The sequence below is a fragment of the Plasmodium relictum genome (assembly GCF_900005765.1).
Source record: "Plasmodium relictum strain SGS1 genome assembly, chromosome: 8".
Lineage (NCBI taxonomy): Eukaryota > Apicomplexa > Aconoidasida > Haemosporida > Plasmodiidae > Plasmodium > Plasmodium relictum.
This window is the reverse complement of record NC_041686.1, coordinates 1,098,990-1,118,046: the sequence shown is the minus strand read 5'-3', so window position 1 is coordinate 1,118,046 and position 19,057 is coordinate 1,098,990. Positions and strand designations below refer to the sequence as shown.

The 19,057-nt window shown below is 17.5% G+C and overlaps 6 protein-coding genes across 6 annotated transcripts; 1 reads left to right on the top strand and 5 right to left on the bottom strand.

Moving 5' to 3' along the window:
- Positions 1 to 171: 171 nt before the first annotated feature.
- Positions 172 to 1,677, bottom strand: PRELSG_0830100 (AP endonuclease (DNA-[apurinic or apyrimidinic site] lyase), putative; the record flags this gene model as incomplete). Its single annotated transcript, XM_028676382.1, has 1 exon — positions 172 to 1,677. The coding sequence occupies one exon, from the start codon at positions 1,675 to 1,677 to the stop codon at positions 172 to 174; it is 1,506 nt and encodes a 501-aa protein (XP_028532876.1).
- Positions 1,678 to 4,144: 2,467 nt separating this feature from the next.
- PRELSG_0830000 (ubiquitin-conjugating enzyme E2, putative) lies at positions 4,145 to 5,051 on the bottom strand (the record flags this gene model as incomplete). Its single annotated transcript, XM_028676381.1, has 3 exons — positions 4,145 to 4,294; positions 4,510 to 4,779; positions 5,043 to 5,051. 3 exons carry the CDS (start codon positions 5,049 to 5,051, stop codon positions 4,145 to 4,147), a joined length of 429 nt encoding a protein of 142 aa, XP_028532875.1.
- A 2,164-nt stretch (positions 5,052 to 7,215) lies between these two features.
- On the top strand, positions 7,216 to 10,227 carry PRELSG_0829900 (P-loop containing nucleoside triphosphate hydrolase, putative; the record flags this gene model as incomplete). Its single annotated transcript, XM_028676380.1, has 1 exon — positions 7,216 to 10,227. The coding sequence occupies one exon, from the start codon at positions 7,216 to 7,218 to the stop codon at positions 10,225 to 10,227; it is 3,012 nt and encodes a 1,003-aa protein (XP_028532874.1).
- A 356-nt stretch (positions 10,228 to 10,583) lies between these two features.
- Positions 10,584 to 11,069, bottom strand: PRELSG_0829800 (conserved Plasmodium protein, unknown function; the record flags this gene model as incomplete). The annotated part of the gene is made up of 1 exon (XM_028676378.1): positions 10,584 to 11,069. The coding sequence occupies one exon, from the start codon at positions 11,067 to 11,069 to the stop codon at positions 10,584 to 10,586; it is 486 nt and encodes a 161-aa protein (XP_028532873.1).
- Positions 11,070 to 11,982: 913 nt separating this feature from the next.
- On the bottom strand, positions 11,983 to 12,393 carry PRELSG_0829700 (conserved Plasmodium protein, unknown function; the record flags this gene model as incomplete). Its single annotated transcript, XM_028676377.1, has 1 exon — positions 11,983 to 12,393. One exon carries the CDS (start codon positions 12,391 to 12,393, stop codon positions 11,983 to 11,985), a length of 411 nt encoding a protein of 136 aa, XP_028532872.1.
- Positions 12,394 to 13,836: 1,443 nt separating this feature from the next.
- On the bottom strand, positions 13,837 to 17,218 carry PRELSG_0829600 (conserved Plasmodium protein, unknown function; the record flags this gene model as incomplete). Its single annotated transcript, XM_028676376.1, has 2 exons — positions 13,837 to 13,905; positions 14,018 to 17,218. 2 exons carry the CDS (start codon positions 17,216 to 17,218, stop codon positions 13,837 to 13,839), a joined length of 3,270 nt encoding a protein of 1,089 aa, XP_028532871.1.
- Positions 17,219 to 19,057: the final 1,839 nt, after the last annotated feature.

Below are 19,057 nucleotides of genomic sequence, written 5' to 3'. Positions count from 1 at the left end.
ATTTACTTTTTAATTTATGTGTAGATTTTTTTATTGAATAAAAAACTAAATCATAATATTATATGTTCTCATAAAGTAATTTAAATTTAATAATAAAAACTTATGCATTTATTTTAAAAATAATATGACAAGTTTTGGTAATTTTTACAAAATATTTTTAGTAAGCATATTCTAATGTACATTTTTGAGATATAATATAACTGGACAGTGATCAGAACCGTAAAAATTATTATGAAATACACTATAACCATGTATTTCTACTTTCTCTATGTTTTTAAGAAAATTTTTCGATACAATGAAATGATCTATTCTCATTGCTTTATTGCATAATTTACCTATGAGAAAGGGACATCTCCATGTATATATATTTTCATTAATATTTGATTTATTTTTATTATTATTTCCTTTTTCACTTTTTAAATTTTGAAAATATCTATAAGAATCTACTAAGTCTCCCGAAGTCAAAATTTTTTGAAAATTTTTTCTTTCAAAATCAGTACACCCAGGTTGTCCAATATATTCTTTTGGTACATTACCTTTTTTCATTTTTCGGAATTCCACAGGATGAGACAAATCAATATCTTCTGGGGCAATATTTAAATCACCTGTCCATATCAAAGATTTCTTATTTTTTAAAGAAGCAACAAATTTTTCTAATTTTTCGTCAAATAGTCTTCTTCTTTCAAACTTTGTATAATCAAATCCATTATTAGGTGTATATGTTGATAACAAAAAGAAATCTAAAAATTCTACTAAGATTATTCTTCCTTCATCATGATGTATATTTGAATCTAAATCAAAAGATAAGTTATATCGGATTGATTTTAATTTAATTGTTTTTTTTATTAATACTAGCTGGCCACTATATTTAATATTTGCTAAACTAAAATAAGCATTATAATTTTTAAAATCATTTTTCAAAATGGTATCTATGATTTGAAAGTCAAGAAGACTTTTCTGATCAGTATTTTTAACTTTACTTCTATCTCTTATAACATCATTATTGTTTTTGCAATCAGATAAATTCAAAGCTGGTAACCTTACTTCTTGAAAACATAAAACATCAGCATTTATTTGATTAAAAAAATTCATAAATTCCTTCCATTTTTCTTTATTTTTATATCGAACTGTTATGCTATTCATATTCCATGTCACTATAATTTTTACTTTTTCATTCACATTACATTCTTTTGAATTATCTTCTTTTGAGAGAGTTTTAATTATATTTTTTGTATCTTTTAAATTTCCTTTACTTATGTTTTCTATGTCATCTAAATGTTCAACGCTTATATTTTCGATATCTTTAAAATCTTCTATTTTTATATCTTTTTCATAACTCAAATCATTTTTATTAATAGTATCTATACAAGAAACATTTTTTTCAGACTTATCATTTAAATTCTTATCTAATTCTTTTATTTTTGAAGAAAAATAATAATTAATATTATTCTTATTTAAATGATCTTCATTTATTTTCGAAATTAATTTAGTTTTTTTTTTAATTTCACAGGATTCATTTTCATTAATACAATTATATCTCTTCTTACTAGAATATTGATTAGACATTTTATTTTTATTATAATTATTTGAAAATTTTAAGAAAGATCTCTTTTGTTTAGTTTTAGAAATGTAGTCAATTTTTTTATAAAATATAAATTTCAGATTATTAATTTTCATCAATTTATTATCATTTTTTTTAATGAATAAAATCAAAAAACAAATGTATTATTATATAAAGGTTAGGATATTTATGTATCCTTTTTATACTATATAATACATTAAAGGCTATTCAAATTATTTCAGAAAAAAAAAAAAAATTCATGTTAAAGGATTTAAAAGTAATTTTTCTAGAATTTTTAAAACAAATAAAAAGGAAAAAAATAAAATTTTTAAAAGAATATGATTAATATAAAAATAATGTATTATGCCACTTGAACTTTATAATTTTATTGTTTTTAGAATATTATTTATTTCCTTATTCTTACCTAATATTATTTTCTATTTTTTTTTTTTTAAAAATAAATTTTTTAATAAAAACACTATAATAAAATTAAAAAAAAAAAATTAAAAAATAACATGAAAAAAATAATAATAAAATAAAAATGAAATATATATTATGTGTATTTTCTCATTTTTATAAAAATATTAAAAAATAAGCTAAAACAAAATTAGGCAAAAATGAGCAAACTTGATTATTATGCAAGCATATTCCAATTGCACTTTTTAAATATAAGAATTAATTAAAATTAATGATACATATTTTTTTTTTTTTTTTCTTTTTTTGCATATCTCAAATTTTTTATAAAAATATGTAATTTTAAGTCAAAAATTGCATATGCCGAAAAATAATTAAAATTTTAATTATCATAAAGAATTTGCTATATTTCTTTTTTTTTAAACAACATATATGATATATTGAAATATATATGAATTATAAAAAAAAAAAATTTTCATTAATAAAAAGTGTATTTATATAAATGTGTTCTTGAAATAATGAAAAGTAAACAGTTTTTGTTAGTGTATCTAATACTTTAAAAATATTATAACCCATTTAAAATAGTAGTAAATAGTATATTTTATACTTAATGAAACATTGTTTAAAATTTTTAATGAGAAAATATTAAAATGATATAATTTTTTTTTTTTAGAAATCATGATTCTTAAAAAGACAATAATAAAAATTATAAATTTAATAAAAATGATACAAATGATATTTTTAATGAAATTAATAAAAATGAAAATTTTAATGAAATTAGTAAAAATTATAATTTATATAAAGCTAATATGGTTAAGTTACAACAATAAAATAATAGACATTTAATTTCTTCTATTTTTAATAATAAGTAAAATTTATTAAACAATATTATATATATATGAATTATATTAATGATTTAGTAAATAATTTTTTTTAGTAATCGCAATGAAAAATAATTTTTAACAATAAAACAAATGATTTTTTTTTAAAAAAAAAAAAAAAAGATAGATTCTTGGAATATAAAGCTAAAATCGGTTATACTAGTATATTAGCATCATATAACTCTACTAATTTTAAGTCTCTTGGAAGAAATAGTAAAAAAAAAAAAATAATAATTTTTTTTCTCTTTTTCTAGATATTCATGTATTCTTTGTTTTATTAAAAATAATATATTTTTAAGAAGTATGTAACAAAACTAGAATGATGCAATTATTATTTTGTATTTAATAAAAAAAGAAATAAATATGTATGTTCCTTTCATTTTTTTAATAAAATTTAAAACTAAAATTAATCTTCTATTAATATATTTATTTTACTGGCTTCATAAAACATTAATTATATGAAATACTGATCTATGAAAAATCTCAAAAAATAAATGTAAATAAAGATATGAAAACTACTGCTAATGTTCATGTAAACATACGAATTTTAAATTAAAGAATGTCCAAGTCAAAAACTTCATAAAATACTAGTAATATTTTTAACAATATATATATATATATATATATATTATTTACTCTTAAATAAAAAATTAGATTGCCTTTCTCTTTAAATCTTACTTATAGTATTTATGAAAATTTAAAAGAAGAAAACTTAGGCATACAGTTGTCGATGACTTGGAAATTATATTTATGAATATATTAAGATTTAATTTGTTATATTTAATTAAATATACATTTTTTTTTAATTAGAAAATTTTTTTAAATTTGCAATAAAAATAAGAAAAAAAAAAAAAAAAAAATCATTTTTTTACATATAGTTAAAAATTTACTAATGCATTCATTTTCTACTACTTAAAGATTTAGATTTTTATAATCAAATAATTATAATTAATTATATATTGTTTTGTTTATATAAAGAATTATGTTAACTTAATAACTGGTATATCATTTAATTTAAGAAAAGTAATTAAAGTTATATATTTTATATAATTAAAAATTTTGAATTCAAAAAATGTTATTCCACTATTTATTATTTAAAACCTAAAAAACATTTTTGAATATGGAAAAATATATATTTAAAATGAAAAAGAAAAATAATAAAAAAAATATATGGAAAGTATAGTAACATATTTCGTTATAAAAACATCATAAATCCTTCTTTTTATTTATCTATGTATATATCATACTTATTAATATTCCTTGTTTTTCTTTTTTTTTTTTTAAATAATTAATAAGAAGAGTAAACTTCTCCTTCATTTGGTTGTGGTAATCTTTTATTTGCACTTGATAACATTTCTTGCCTTAAAGAAATTAAAATTGTTTCTATAGTATAATTACGATTCCAGTTTTTTAATATATGCAAATTATTTTTGATAACCTATAAAAATAATTAGTGAAATAATATATTAAAAGAATGTTGGTAAGTAATTATGTATATGTATCTTTTAATGCATATTTTCTTTTTACGATATCATATTGAATGAAAATTTAAAAAAATATTAAAAGTTTATCAATATTATTAGTATATATAACATAAAATAATGAGTAGTTCAAAAAATACTTAATCATAAATTATTTTTATATTTTTATTACTCTTCCATTAATATCTACACAAGTCATTTCAATTTTTGTATCAAATTTAACAGTTGGTGGAGCATCAGGATAATTATCATCGCAAAAAATAGTTAGAGAGTAAATTCTATTTTCAAAGACAGTACCTGGTTGCCCAAAAATTGTACATGACCAATTCGAAAGTGTTATATCATCAGCACTTTCTAAACCAAATGATACTCCTTCACTTACATTTCCTTTTTGTCCTCTTTCTAGCTCGTCTAATAATCGAAAACTTCTTGGAACAATTACCTAAATAAATCATAAATAGAAAAAAGAAAATTTCTATATTATCTTTTTACTCTTTTTTTCTTTTTTTAATATCTTACATATGAAATTTATTAAAAAAAAACTTGTAAATATATATATATATATATTTAATGTTTACAATCCTTTATTATTATTTAAAAATAAATATAATTATGCATATGGTATTTCAAAGAAAAAAATAAAAAATAATAAATTAACTTTTAATTTTTGTATAATAAATTTATTATATTAATTTTTTTTTTTACCTCACTCATTTTTATTAATGGAAATTACTTTTTTATGTATAAAATGAAAAATAAAAGTACAAAATTAAGAGACTTTTTTTATATAAAAAAAAAAAATTATGCAAATTTTGGGAAACAAAAAAAAATATAATAAAATTAATTTTTTATCCCATCTAAAGAATAATAGCTATTTTTTTTTTTTACAAATATTTTTTTATAAGAGTTTTTTAGTTGTAATTAAAATTTATTTTATTTTATTTTTTTAAAAAAAAAATCCAATAGATCATAAATTTATATTTTTTTATATTTTTTTTAATTTCCAAAAAAAAAAAAAAAATGTAGGAAATACTATTATAAAAACTCTTATTTAATTAAAAATAATGAAAGTTAATTTTTATTTACTTGTTAGTTATAGTAAACTTAAGTTTATTTATTTTTTTTTTTTTTTTGAAAACCATAAATCATGATTTTAATAATTATAGAATAATAAAGATGTGAAGGGTATATAAGAAAAGGAATAAAAAAAAAAAAACTGAGGAAATATATAAAATAATTAAACGAAACTTCTATTTTAAAAGAATTATTTTACAAATTAATTTATCATCATACTTTATTACATGTACACAATACTTATGCATTTGTTATATTATTTTTACATACTGTATGTTATAAATTTTATGTGCCTTTTTCTTTTTTTTTTTATTTCCCTTAATACTACTTTTATTGTAATAACTATGACAGAGATTTATCATTTTTATTTAAGCACATTAAAAAAAATATCAAAATTTAATTTTGCTAAAAGTTTTATATATACATTAAAGTTATAAAATTATATAATTATTTATTTTTTAATTTAATTTTTATTTTATTGTGTAACCATAAATTTTTATTCCTCTTCAATCTTTTTTTTTTTTTTTTTGTATATGCGTGGAAAATGTATCATATTTATTTAGGTATATATATATTCAAAAAAAAAAAAAAAAAGAAGACATTAAAATAATTAACTAATGTTCAAATTAAAGGAAAATGATACAAAAGAAAAATTGAATTATTAATAGGTATTATTATTATACTTAATCAAAGTTTACAAGAATAAGATAATTTTATCTATTTTATTACTTTTTTTTTTAAATATCTTATATGAATATATCAGTAAAAGAAGTTATTACAATATTTAAGTCTAATTATTTCATATAAAAAATAAAACGCTTTTAATTACAAATAATTCTTCTTTCATCACATTAATTTTATTAATAGAACAAGGAAATAAATTTGCATAAAATTATTATATAATTCTTTTAAAAAAAATTTATTTCTCCAACTTTATTAAAAAATATGAATAAATATATTGAAGAGAAATATAATTATTCTAAATTCTAAGTGTCAAATACGTTGTCTACATTAATTTTTTAACTTTTTCAAAAATTATTTCCTTTTCTTATTTCTCTTTAAATATTTTATATATATATATATAGAAATAGAAATTCTTTTTATAATAATAATACACATTTAAATGTTTAAAAAAGTTAATATTTATTTTTTTTTTAGTATTATATATATTAAAAGGCTTATATTTATATTTATTAATTTCTTTGAATAATATCCATATTTTTCTTTCTTCTTTTTTATTATTTTTAATATAAATGTAAAAATTTAAAACTTTAAAAAAAAAAAGCAAAAAAAAAAAAAAAATAAAGAATGGATTCATGAAAGTTAATGCACCTTCTATATATTAGTATTGACATGTTATGTAAAAAAGTGCTAAGAAAAATTAAAATAAAATAAAAAATAATAATAATAAAGGGATAACAGATGATATTTTTTTATTTCAATTATTTAGTATTCATAAGAATATAATAAAATTATTTTATTTTAATTCATTTAATTATTTATGTATTTATATCCATTTTATTAATATTTTATTTTTAATACATATGAAGAGAATTTTAAGCATAAATATATACTAATATCATGTCTAATAGAAAATTAAAAGGTATAATTATATTATTATAAAATTTAGAATTATAATTTGATTTTTATTATAATTATTCCCACCATTATATATGGAATTTTTATATATTAAGAATTTTTTTTTTTTTTTTATTTAATATTTAATAAAATATTTTAAAAAGAGTAAAAAAGATAAACTAAATAAATAATAAAAAAAAGGATTAGCAAAAAGACAAGAGAAAATATGAGAATATTTATTAATAATGTAAACACATACAGTGGTAGTTGTTTATGCGAAACATTTGATGAACTAAGAGAAAAAAAAACAGAAATATATGGAACACTAATAGAAAATGAAAATGAAGAAAATTCTATGATATATAATTATAACAATGTAAAAAAAATAATATCTAAAATACCTAAAGATAATATAATAAAAAATATTTTAAAATGTGAGCTAATTATATATGATCTGCATAATACCAATATAGAAGAAATAGAATATATTATAAGAAAATTAAAATACGAAAAATTTGATAAAAAAATTACTATTATTTTGATATCCTCTATAATGACATGGAATAAAACTAAAAGAAAATTTATAAAAAAAAAAATTGAGGTAAAAAATTACTCAGGAAATTATAATGAAATAAAAAATACCTGTGATAAAAGAAAAAATAATAGAAATAATGACAAATTAATTTTAGATAATAATATTAAAGAAGAAAATAAAAATGTAATACATGGAAAAAATGACACAAATCATGAAGAAAATGAAATAAAATATATATATATCCCAGAAGTATTTAGCGAAAAGGATTATCTAAAAAGAATGCCGTCTAACTTATTTGAAGAATATAAAAGTATTGAAACACTTATATTATCTTTAAACTCTATTAAAAATTTAAATACATATGTAGTTGCATCTGGATTATTATATGGTAATGGAGAAAATGTATTTTTTCCTATTTTTAAAAACGCATGGCTAAGTAAAGATAACCAGATTATTGATAAAGGAAAAAATTACATTCCTGTAATTCATATAAAAGGTTTATGCGAATATGTAAAGGAATTATATATATGTGAACCAACGAAAAGGTACCTAATAGCTGTTGATAATGAATTTATTACACAAAAAAAGATTATTGAAACTGTAGCAAAATATATTTCAGGTAATACTAATTATATAAATGTTCAACCTCACAACTCTTTATTTTTTGAGAATGCTGAACATTTATGTGTTAATTTACGATTTTCATGTACAAAGTTTTATGATAATAATGAAAAAAAAAAGAAAAAGAAAAAAGAATATTTCAAAAGAAAAAAGAGTAGAAATAGAAATAATGATGACGAAAGTACAGAACAGGAAAACGAAACAGACAAAGAAGAAAAAGTAGAAAAAGGAGAAGAGGAAGAGGAGGAGGAAGAGGAAGAAGAGGAGGAAGAGGAAGAAGAGGAGGGAGAAGAAGACGAAAGCGAAGATGAAAATAATGAAGAGGATGATGAGGAAAGTGAAGAAGAGAATGAAAAGGAAGAAGAAAAAGAAGAAGATGATGAGGAAAATGAAGAGGATGATAAGGAAAATGAAGAGGATGATGAGGAAAATGAAGAGGATGATGAGGAAAATGAAGAAGAAGAAGAAGAAGAAGAAGAAGATGAAGAGGAAGAAGAAAAAGAAGATGATGATGAAGATGAAAAGAAAAAGAATAAGGGGAAGGATGAAAATAATGAAAGTGATAAATATATAGACAAAAAAGGAAGAAAAAAAAAAAAAAAAATGCAAAAAAAAAAAAAAGAAAATTTCTCAATAAAATTTCATTGTTTTGATGGTTTTTCAAAAAACATTTGCATTTTAGCAAGAGAATTTTGTGAATATAGAAATCTTAAAGTTTTAAAAGTTTTAATTTTAGGTCAACCAGGCAGCGGGAAAACATATATAGCTAAAAAGATATGTGAGCATTATAATTTAATACTATGCTCTATTAGTTCCTTAATTGATGAATACAAAAATAGTAATTATAATTTTCCTGAGTATTATAAAAAATATTTAAATGAACTGGAAAAGGAAAAAAAAAAAGATATTAAGAAAATAAAGTTAAAATTAGATGATCTTTCATCTATGTTTTACAAAAAGTTAGAAACTAATGAATGTAAATTTAGAGGATATGTTTTAGACTTTTTTCCCAGAAACTATGATGAGGCAAAATACTTTTTTGAAAATTATAGTATAGACAATGAGAAAATAAAAGAAATTACTGGAAATCACATAAATCCAAGTGGAGATAATCAGAAATATAAGGATAAAAAAGAAGACGAAAAAAGTGAAGATGATAAAAAAAGTGATGACTATGAAGAAAAAGATGAAACAAAAGAAGAAAAAGGAAGTAATAAAAACTTAAGTGCTAATATGTCGAATAATACTGATACTCCATCTAATTCTGATGATTCGTTAAAAAATAATAGTACAAATAGAGATACTATTATATCAAAAGAAAAAGAAAAAAAGAAGGAAAAAGTCAATAAATGCATAAATAATTTTATAATGCCTGAATTCATTATCATATTAAAATCCAAAGAAGAATTGTGTAGAAAAAGAATGATGAACTTATCTGAAGAAGAAATTATAAAAGGGCACAATGATGAAAGTGGATTTGAAAGGAGATTCAAAAAATATATGAATGAAAATTGCAGAAATGATTATTTTGAAAATTATGAAAAAAAAAGTATTGAAGATTATTTTATAGAAAAAGAAATAGAAGTTTTTAATGTAAATATAAACGAAGATTCATTGTTAGAAGATATTTTAACAAATATTTATATTTATATTGAAAAAAATAAAAAATTTTATAATTTCTTACCATCTGTAGATGATATTTTAAAAAAAAAGTTAGAACAAAAAGAACAGTATTTGAAAGATGAAAAAGAAAGTGTAAATAAAATTGAAGGAGACATAGTAATTAAGGAAATAAATAGAAATGAGGAGTTGATAAAAGCAGAAAAAAAAAGACAACAATTATTGCTTGAACACCAACAAAAATATATTCATAATCAATCACTTCCTTTAAGATTTTATTTAATTAAAAACATTTTACCAATATTAACTGACGCATTAATATATATTTGCAAAACAAAACCTAAAAATCCATGTTTACATATAGCAGAATATTTGTTAAAAAATGCTCATAAGTATAATATTGAAGGAGAAGATTTAGAAATTTTAGAATCTGAAAATATAGAAACAGGGGAAAAATTATGAGAAAAAAAAAATAAAGCAAATTATCACAAATTATTTATTCACTTTTATTCCATTTTTATTTTTCACCTTCACATAATTCTTATATCAATATTTTTATCTTATTTATTTATATTTCATTTTAATCACATTTTCATTATTAATTTTCTTTTCATTTTTAATTTGTAAATTTTCTAGATTTCAAGACTTATATATATATAATTATATTTATGATAAATTCTCTTAAGTTCATTGTGTATATATTTTTATTTTTTAAACATTAATAAAATATATAATTTTAAAGGAAAATATTATAATAAAAAAAGAAAACAAAAAAAAAAAAAAAAAGATGGGATAAGTATTTTTTTTTTTATACATTTTCATTTTATAATAACATCTGATTTAATATATAATACGTAAATTTGAAAACAAATAAATAGTAAGTGGACTGCACAAGCTAAAATATTAATACTTTGCCTGGTTACTTGAAATAGTAAAAAAAAAAAATTCGAAAAAATTTGCATATGTCTATTTGTAAAAAAGTCATAAACAAATACACTATATAATGTAGTGAATCCACCTAAAATAAAAAAGATGTTATTATCTATATAAAATATTTTTCTTTTTTTAAAAAAGTTTTCATTAAACTTCTTGAAGAATAAATGTTTTTGTAGCACATTCTTATTTTTTTCATCAATTTTTGAAGATAAAAATCCATCATTTTTTTCTCCATTATAACTAATATTTTTTTCATTCTTTTTTTTACACTTTCTTAAATTAGCAATATTTTTATATTGTAAAGTTTCCTTAGTTCCTAATATCATTTTTTTAAAATTTTTATTACTGTATATTGTATTTATTACCATTTTAAGATAATCTAAATTTTTATTTTTTTTTTAATTTCTTTTTTAGTTTTCTTAAAATATTCATGTAAATGTATAAATCTACAGATTTCTCTATTTATAAAGAGAAAAAACAACAATATGTACAATTTAAGGTAACGAAAAAGTTTTATTAGAAATAATTTTATCAAAAATTAACAAAATATATTTTTATTTTATACACTATTGCACTTATTTGTCTGTTTTTTATATTTTTCTTAATTTTTTATCTTTTTTTTCTTTTTAATTTTAATTTTTTTTTTTATTTCATTTCTTAAACTTAAGTTTCACGTAGATATAGCTTTGTGCAATAAAATTTATTTGAAAATTAATTTGAGAAATTTACTATTCTCTTTTAATTTTTTTTTAAATTTATTATATAAATAATTATAAATGGTAAATAAGTAGTCTATTAAAATAGTTATACAAAAAAAAAAAAAAAAAAAAAATGGATAAAGATATATATTATATATATATATATGTAAATAAATTAAGAACAAAAAAGATTAATATATAAAAAATTTTCATACTAATATGAATATGAGAATATTAACAAAAATAAAAAAGATATCATTTACTTTGTAATAAAATAAAAAATAAGAATATTCATATATATATATATATATATAATGGTATGAAAAAATATATAGTTATATGTAGAATATATTCATGACTATAGAAATAAACACATTTAAAAAAAAAAAAATAAAAATGCACAACTTGACTAAAATAAAAAAGTGTAAATGCATAAATATGGAAAATATAAGAAAAAATGCTTTTGAATAAAATATGTATATATAATTAAAAATATAATTTAAAAATTTGAAAAAAGGTAATTATTAGTTGGTATAAAGGAGAAAAAGTAATAAAATAATATTCATTATAATTCATTATAATATTAATACCAATGTTTATTTTTTACTTGTTTTTTTGCATCACGAAACATTTTAAATAAAATTAAATTTGTTAATGCAAATGGCCAAATCCACCACCATACATATGAAGAAAACTTTGCCCACCATCTAGCTAAGGCCATATGCCAAAATGGATAAATAATTTTTTGTTGAAAAGGAGAAATTGTTTGTTGAATAAAACCACCATATGCTGTATGTCTATTTTTCCATGTCATTTCTGCTTCAGGTGGTATTGGATACTTTCCTAAAGGTTTCTGCTCAAATTTAGGTGTTGCTTTTTTAACTACATTATCTCTAATTATATTTCTTTGATAGCATATGCTATTTTTCTTAAATTTGATTATTTTATTTTTTATATTATAAAAATTTTGTTCTTTTAATATTGTAATCGCCATTATTCAATAAAAATTTTATTTTAAATTATAAAATACATATATATATATATATATACATATATGAAATAAATTCTTGTAAGTATTAAAACATTATTTTTCAATATTTATTTTTTTAGAAAAATATTTTCTTTTTTATTTATAGTAAAAATCCTAAATAAATTTTATAAAAAAAAAAAAAAATTTTTTTTTTTTTTTTGTAATGTTTAAATTTCTTTTTTTATTGATATGAAGAAAAAATTTCTTAGAAAAAAAAAATAAAATAAATAAACATTACATCACCTATGCACCTTCATTGTAATTATAATTATTATTCATTAATAAATAAGAAAAATTTTATTTAAAGAAAATTAAAAAAAAAAATCAGCAAAAAAAAAAAAAAAATGAGAACATACTTCATATATATCTTCTTTTTTTATTATTTATTTTAGGTAATATATAATTTTTAATTAAAAAAAATCCTTCCTATATAAAGTACAATTTTTCTGTATATTTCTATAAATTTTTTTCTTAATATATATTTAGTACAATTTAGCATACGACTAAATTGAAAAATTGATAAACATTTTTACTCTTCTTTTTCTTTTTCGTTTAAATTTTATAAATAATTGTGTTTTTGAATTTGTATTTTAAACATTAGAAAAACTTAAAAACAAAAAAGATTAAACAAAATGAAATGTAAATGAACACAAGTTCAAATAGTTATATAAAAACATTTACGTATAAATATATAATGAACAGGTAAAAAATGCAAAAATAGCCGGCTAATTTCAAAAATTTCAAGAAAAATAAAATTTATAATTTTTTTTTTTTTTTTTTGTCATATTTAACAAAAGCTCTTAAAAAAATAAAATAAGGTAAAAAAAAAATTAAAAATATGTAAAATACTAATAATCAAGAGAAATGATAGAAAATAAAGGTAATTATGTAAAAAAAATAAAAAATAAAAAATTAAACAGAATAATTCATTATAATTCTATTATCAGTACGAGAAAAAAATTAAGATTTTGATTATTTTTTTTTCAAAGATTATTACTTTAGCATATGTTTTTAAAAGGAGTATATATTTTATTTTTTAAATTTGACAAAATTCATATTTCATTTTCCTTTTTTTTCAAAATTTGAAATATTTTTTCTTACATTAATTACGTTAAGATAGAAACAAATATTAATTTTTCAAAATTTTTCTAAAAATAAAAATAATTTTAAAATTATTTTTTTTCTTTATATATCTATATTAACACATATAAATATATGCATCACATCACAGTGAACACATAATTATTATTACACATAATATTAAAAATATACTAAACATCATTTAAATATTTTTTTCAAGTAAGAATAAAAATAATAAGAGCATTTATATATATATATTGTTATGCCAAATAAAATTAAGTATTAAATTTTTGATTACTTTTATTTATCTTTTTTGGGATTAATTCATTATTTTATTCTTTTTTTTTTATTAAAATTATTAGTTATTCTGTTAATTATTTTATTAAAGCTCCATACCTATAATAACAGAATAAGAAAATAAAATGTAAATTTATTGAAAATTTTTGCTTAAAATAAAGAACATATTTCAATTTATATACAATTTTTTTTTTTTTTTTTTAAATGTTACTATTGATGGATTTGTAAAAGTATAAAAAGAATCCTTAATTTTATAAATTTCTTCTTCTATTTTTTTAATATCTTTTTCTAATTTTTTTGAAATATTTTTATCTTCTTCATATGGTTCTAAACAAATTTCATCTAAATAAAATGTATGATAAGGAAGAAGATAAGCTAATATTTCTTTTGCATCATAAAACTTTTCATTATTAAGAAATATATGTGAAAATTGTTTATCTTTATTTATGTTATTTGAGTAAATTTGTTTTTTATCTTCATTGTGATAATTTAAAACTCTTTTACGTTCATAAGCTAATTTTTTTTCAAAATTAACTAATTTAAAAAAAGGAGTTTTTTCAAGAATGTCTCTATCATTCAAATTACTTATATTATTGCTATAAAATTCTTCATTAAGAAATTCTAATGTTTTTTCATAATAATAATCATGGTTTTCTTCTTCTTTTTTCATATGATCTTTCTTAAGTTTTTCCTTTATTTCTTTTTCGTTATCAATATATTCTTGTTTCTTGTTTAAATATGCATCAGTTTTCAAGATGGGGTTATCTATATTATTCAGATAGTTATAATCTGAATAATTTTCCTTTTCTATACTGTTTCTATAAAATTCTGAATAAAATTTTCCATTATTCTTTTCACAACTTAAAAATTCATTTTCAATCAATTTATTACAATTTAGGTTGCAATTATTTTTATTTATATCTCTTGAAATTTTATCATAATTTACATTTTTACAATTATCAAATGGATTTTCTATGTTTCTCATTTTTACTTCATTACCACAGACATTTTTATGAGTGCTCTCATATGTATGATTATTAATATCTGCCATTTCATATACATTATGTTCATTATTTATATTTTTATGTTGGAATTTATCACAATTTACTTCATTTTTAAAATTATAAATTGTATTATTTGAATCTTTATTAATATTTTTATCACAATTCTCCTTATAATTAAAATTTGTTGAACCATGTAAATAAATATCTTTATCTATATATTCAGAATTTTTCAAATTACTACGTGCATTTACATCATTATCGTTTGAAGAATTCAAGGTATCTGTTCTATTTTTTAAATTATTTAATTTATATATATTATTATGTTTTAAAAAAATGTTATTATTATCTTTTATATCTTTCTGTTCATTATCTATAAAGTTATTATTAAGTTCATGTGAAAAAAAAAAATTATTTTCTCTATTTTGTTCATTATTCGATATATTTTTATCATTTTCGACATTTACATACTTTATAAAATTCGTATCTCTCATATTATATTCATTAGATGAATTATTATTTTTTAATTCTCCTTTGTATATATCATTTGGCACTTCCTTTAATTTATCAACCTTTTGTTTGATATCATACTCTCTATTACCTTCATAATTAATTTGATTATCATCATTATTACCTTTTTCATTGGATGAAAAGTTATCTATTAAACCCTTTTTTATATAGTTTGTATCAAAATTATTTTCATTTTTTCTTATTAATATATTATTTTTTTGATTTTCTTCAGAAATGTTATATCTATTAAGTTTTTCTTGAATAACATTATTTTCATTAAAATAATTTTCATCAGACAAGTTATTATCATGTAGAATTATATTAATTCCATCTTTCTGTATAATAGAATCATTTTTACTTTGATCCAAACTTATATTTTTATTACTATAATTATTACCTTTTATTTCTTTATAATTATTTTTTTTTTCGTAATGGCAACCATTCATGTCAAGATTTAGGGAATCTTTTCTTGAATCATTAAAATTATTATTAGGATTTTCTTTTTCTATATGCATTGACGTTAATTTTTTATCATTTCCATTTATACTAATATTATCTAAAATTTTCTTATCATTTAATATATTAGAATTGCAAATCTTATATTTATCTTTAAAGTTAGTTTCTTTATTAGAATTGTTATCTATATTACAATTATCATTCATATTAACGATTATATTGTTACTGTTATTAATATTAATATTATTGTTATTATCATTAATGCTATTATTATAATTATTACTGGTATTTTTATAACTATTATTATTATTAACATCTGTTTTACTATTTTTGTTGGAAATAGCACCAGAAATGTTTAAACTGTTACTAATATTTGCATCACTGATTTCTTCTATTTTTTCAAAATTTATATTATTATTTAATATATTATTATTATATGCTCTTTTACTATGAACATTTTGGCAATATTCAATATCCTCATGAGTTCCTACTTTTTTTTCGTTATTTATATGATATTTTTTTGTTTCCTGTAAATCATATTTCAAAAAATTATTATTATCTTTATCATCTAATTTAGAGAAAGAATTGTTACCGTACAACGATATATTAGTATTATTATTTAAACATATCTTCTTATTAGTAGTATTATCGTATTCTACATTTAAATTTGTTGAACAATTTTCTTTTGATGCATTTGTTAATTTCCTAAAATCATATGGATTTAAAGTATCATGTAATGTATTATTTGATTTTATTTCTAAATAACTTCTTTTATTTTTATGGAAACGTTCATCATTTTCATTCAAATAGCTTTCATTTAGCTTTTCTATTTTCTTTGTAGTACACATTTTATTTTGAATGGAGTAATTTAATTCATTCTTGTCATTACTGTTAAATACTCTATCATGATTAAAAGAACTATCATTTATATTCTCTATGTTTTTTATATCAATATCGTTATTTATTTGAATTTTATTGTTGTTTTTTGTATTATCTAATAATTCACCATACATCATATTCAAATTATTATTTGTATTAACAGGTTTTTCATCAGTTGTGTCATTTTTATTTAAAAGATTATTTTTAAAATTATTTATATCATTTAAATTATTATTCACTAAATTTATTTTTAAATCAAAACCAACATTATTTAGGAGATTTGTGTTGCATAGTTTTTCTTCATTTATTAAGCGCCCACTATAATTCTTTTCTCTAATAGAAAAATTATGTTTGAAAACCAAATTATTGTTAAAATTTTCTTCAAATCTTGTTTCTTTATTTTTTTTTATTAGTGATGAATTACTGCTAATTTTAGTTTTATCATTTATTTGATTTACATGATTTCTCATATTTGTTGAAATACTTTCTTCATGATGTGAATGTATTTTATTTATTATTGCACTATTATTTTCCTCATCTTTTTCATTTATATTTAAATTATTCATGTTGTTATTAAAATTTTTATAATATATTTTTATTATGAATTAATTTCTATATATTTTTTCTTAATAAATACTTTATTTTTTTTTTTTCTTAAATAGGATTAAACCTTTCTTTTAACTAAAAGTTTTTATAATTTTTTTATATATCTGCATTTAACATTTGGTTATCTTTGATATTTTAAAGGATAACTTTTATATGTTCATAGAAATACCTTCTTTATGATACTGCACATTTAACATGGTGATATAAAATTTATATATATATTTTTTTTGGTAAATATTATCATAATTAAATGTTTATATAATTTAAAGAAACATTTATAGAAAAATAATATATGAAAACAATTAAAATAATAAGATAATTATATATATACTCTTAATTTAAAATAATAAAACATTTATATATATATATATATATATATTAAAACTTATAAAAAAAATATATATACAAAAAAATTAAAGATATATCTTAATTTTAATAATTGTAATTATATTATTTATGTAAATACTTTTAGTCTTGTATATATATGGAACAAGTGATTCAATATTATAAAAAAATTTAGTAATACATTACAAACACATATATAATGGGAAAAAAATAAAAATAAAAATATAAAATAAAAATAAAAATAAAAATATAAAATAAAAATAAAAATAAAAATATAAAATAAAATATAAAATATAAAATATAAAATATAAAATATAAAATAAAATATAAATTAATATTATAAATATTCAAATATTTAAAAACATAATAAAATATGTAATATATATTTCTCATATATATTTATTTTTTGCTAAAACTAAATATATTTTGGTTTTTTTAAAAATTTTCAATTAAAATTTTCAATTTTTTTTTTCTTTTTATAAGCTATAAAAAAAAAAAAAATTGTGCATGTTTAATAATATTTAGATTAATCTACTTTCTGAAAATGGCAAAGAAAAAAAAAAAAAAAATAAAATAAAATAAAATGAGACTAACAAGAAAAAACTAAAATATTTTTGAAAAAATATAAATTAAAAAAATTAATAAAATTATAAGCTAAAAAAAGGATATCAATATGGAGGAGGAGAAAAATGCAATAAAAATATATTTAAAAAAGAAAATTACAATTAAAAAGAGAATCCTAAAAAGTTGTCCATATAAGTAGAATTTCTATTTAGAATAAGAAATAAGAAAAAATATATATATATAATACTATTTATAGAAAAAATAAATACTAGGGAAAATTTAATGTTTGAAAGATTAATTCTTATTGATTCAAGAAATATTTTTAAGTTTTATTCTAGTATAATTTTTTTCTAAATTTTTTTTTTTAATTTCAATCCTTATTTATGAAAGATTTTTTTATATTGTCATAATTCTTAAAAGTGTTTGAAAAGTTTCTTTTTTTATTAATATAATTTTATATACTTGGTTAAATTAACAATATATTATATATATAAAAAAAAATAATAATAATTCTTTGAAAATGTTTATTTTTTTTTAGTTACACTTTTTTTAAAATATAATCATTGTAGACAAATAAAGGATCATTATTTCATACATAAATTCTAATTTTTTATTTTATATTATATTATTAAAATTTTTTTTTGAATTGATATATATTTAGAATATCCATAGTAAGAATACAGCATTTACTTTTACATAAACAAGAATTCTTTTAAAGAATTAAAATTTAAATGAAACAATTTTTTAAAGAATTCTGTGATAAATTTTTGTTTCTATTTTTTTTTTTTTTTTTTGTTAAAATTTAAGTATTATTTTTCTTTTTTGTTTTATTTTAATTTTTTATGTAAAATTTTTACTTCAAATGATTTTTAAGAAGCTTTCCCAAAAAA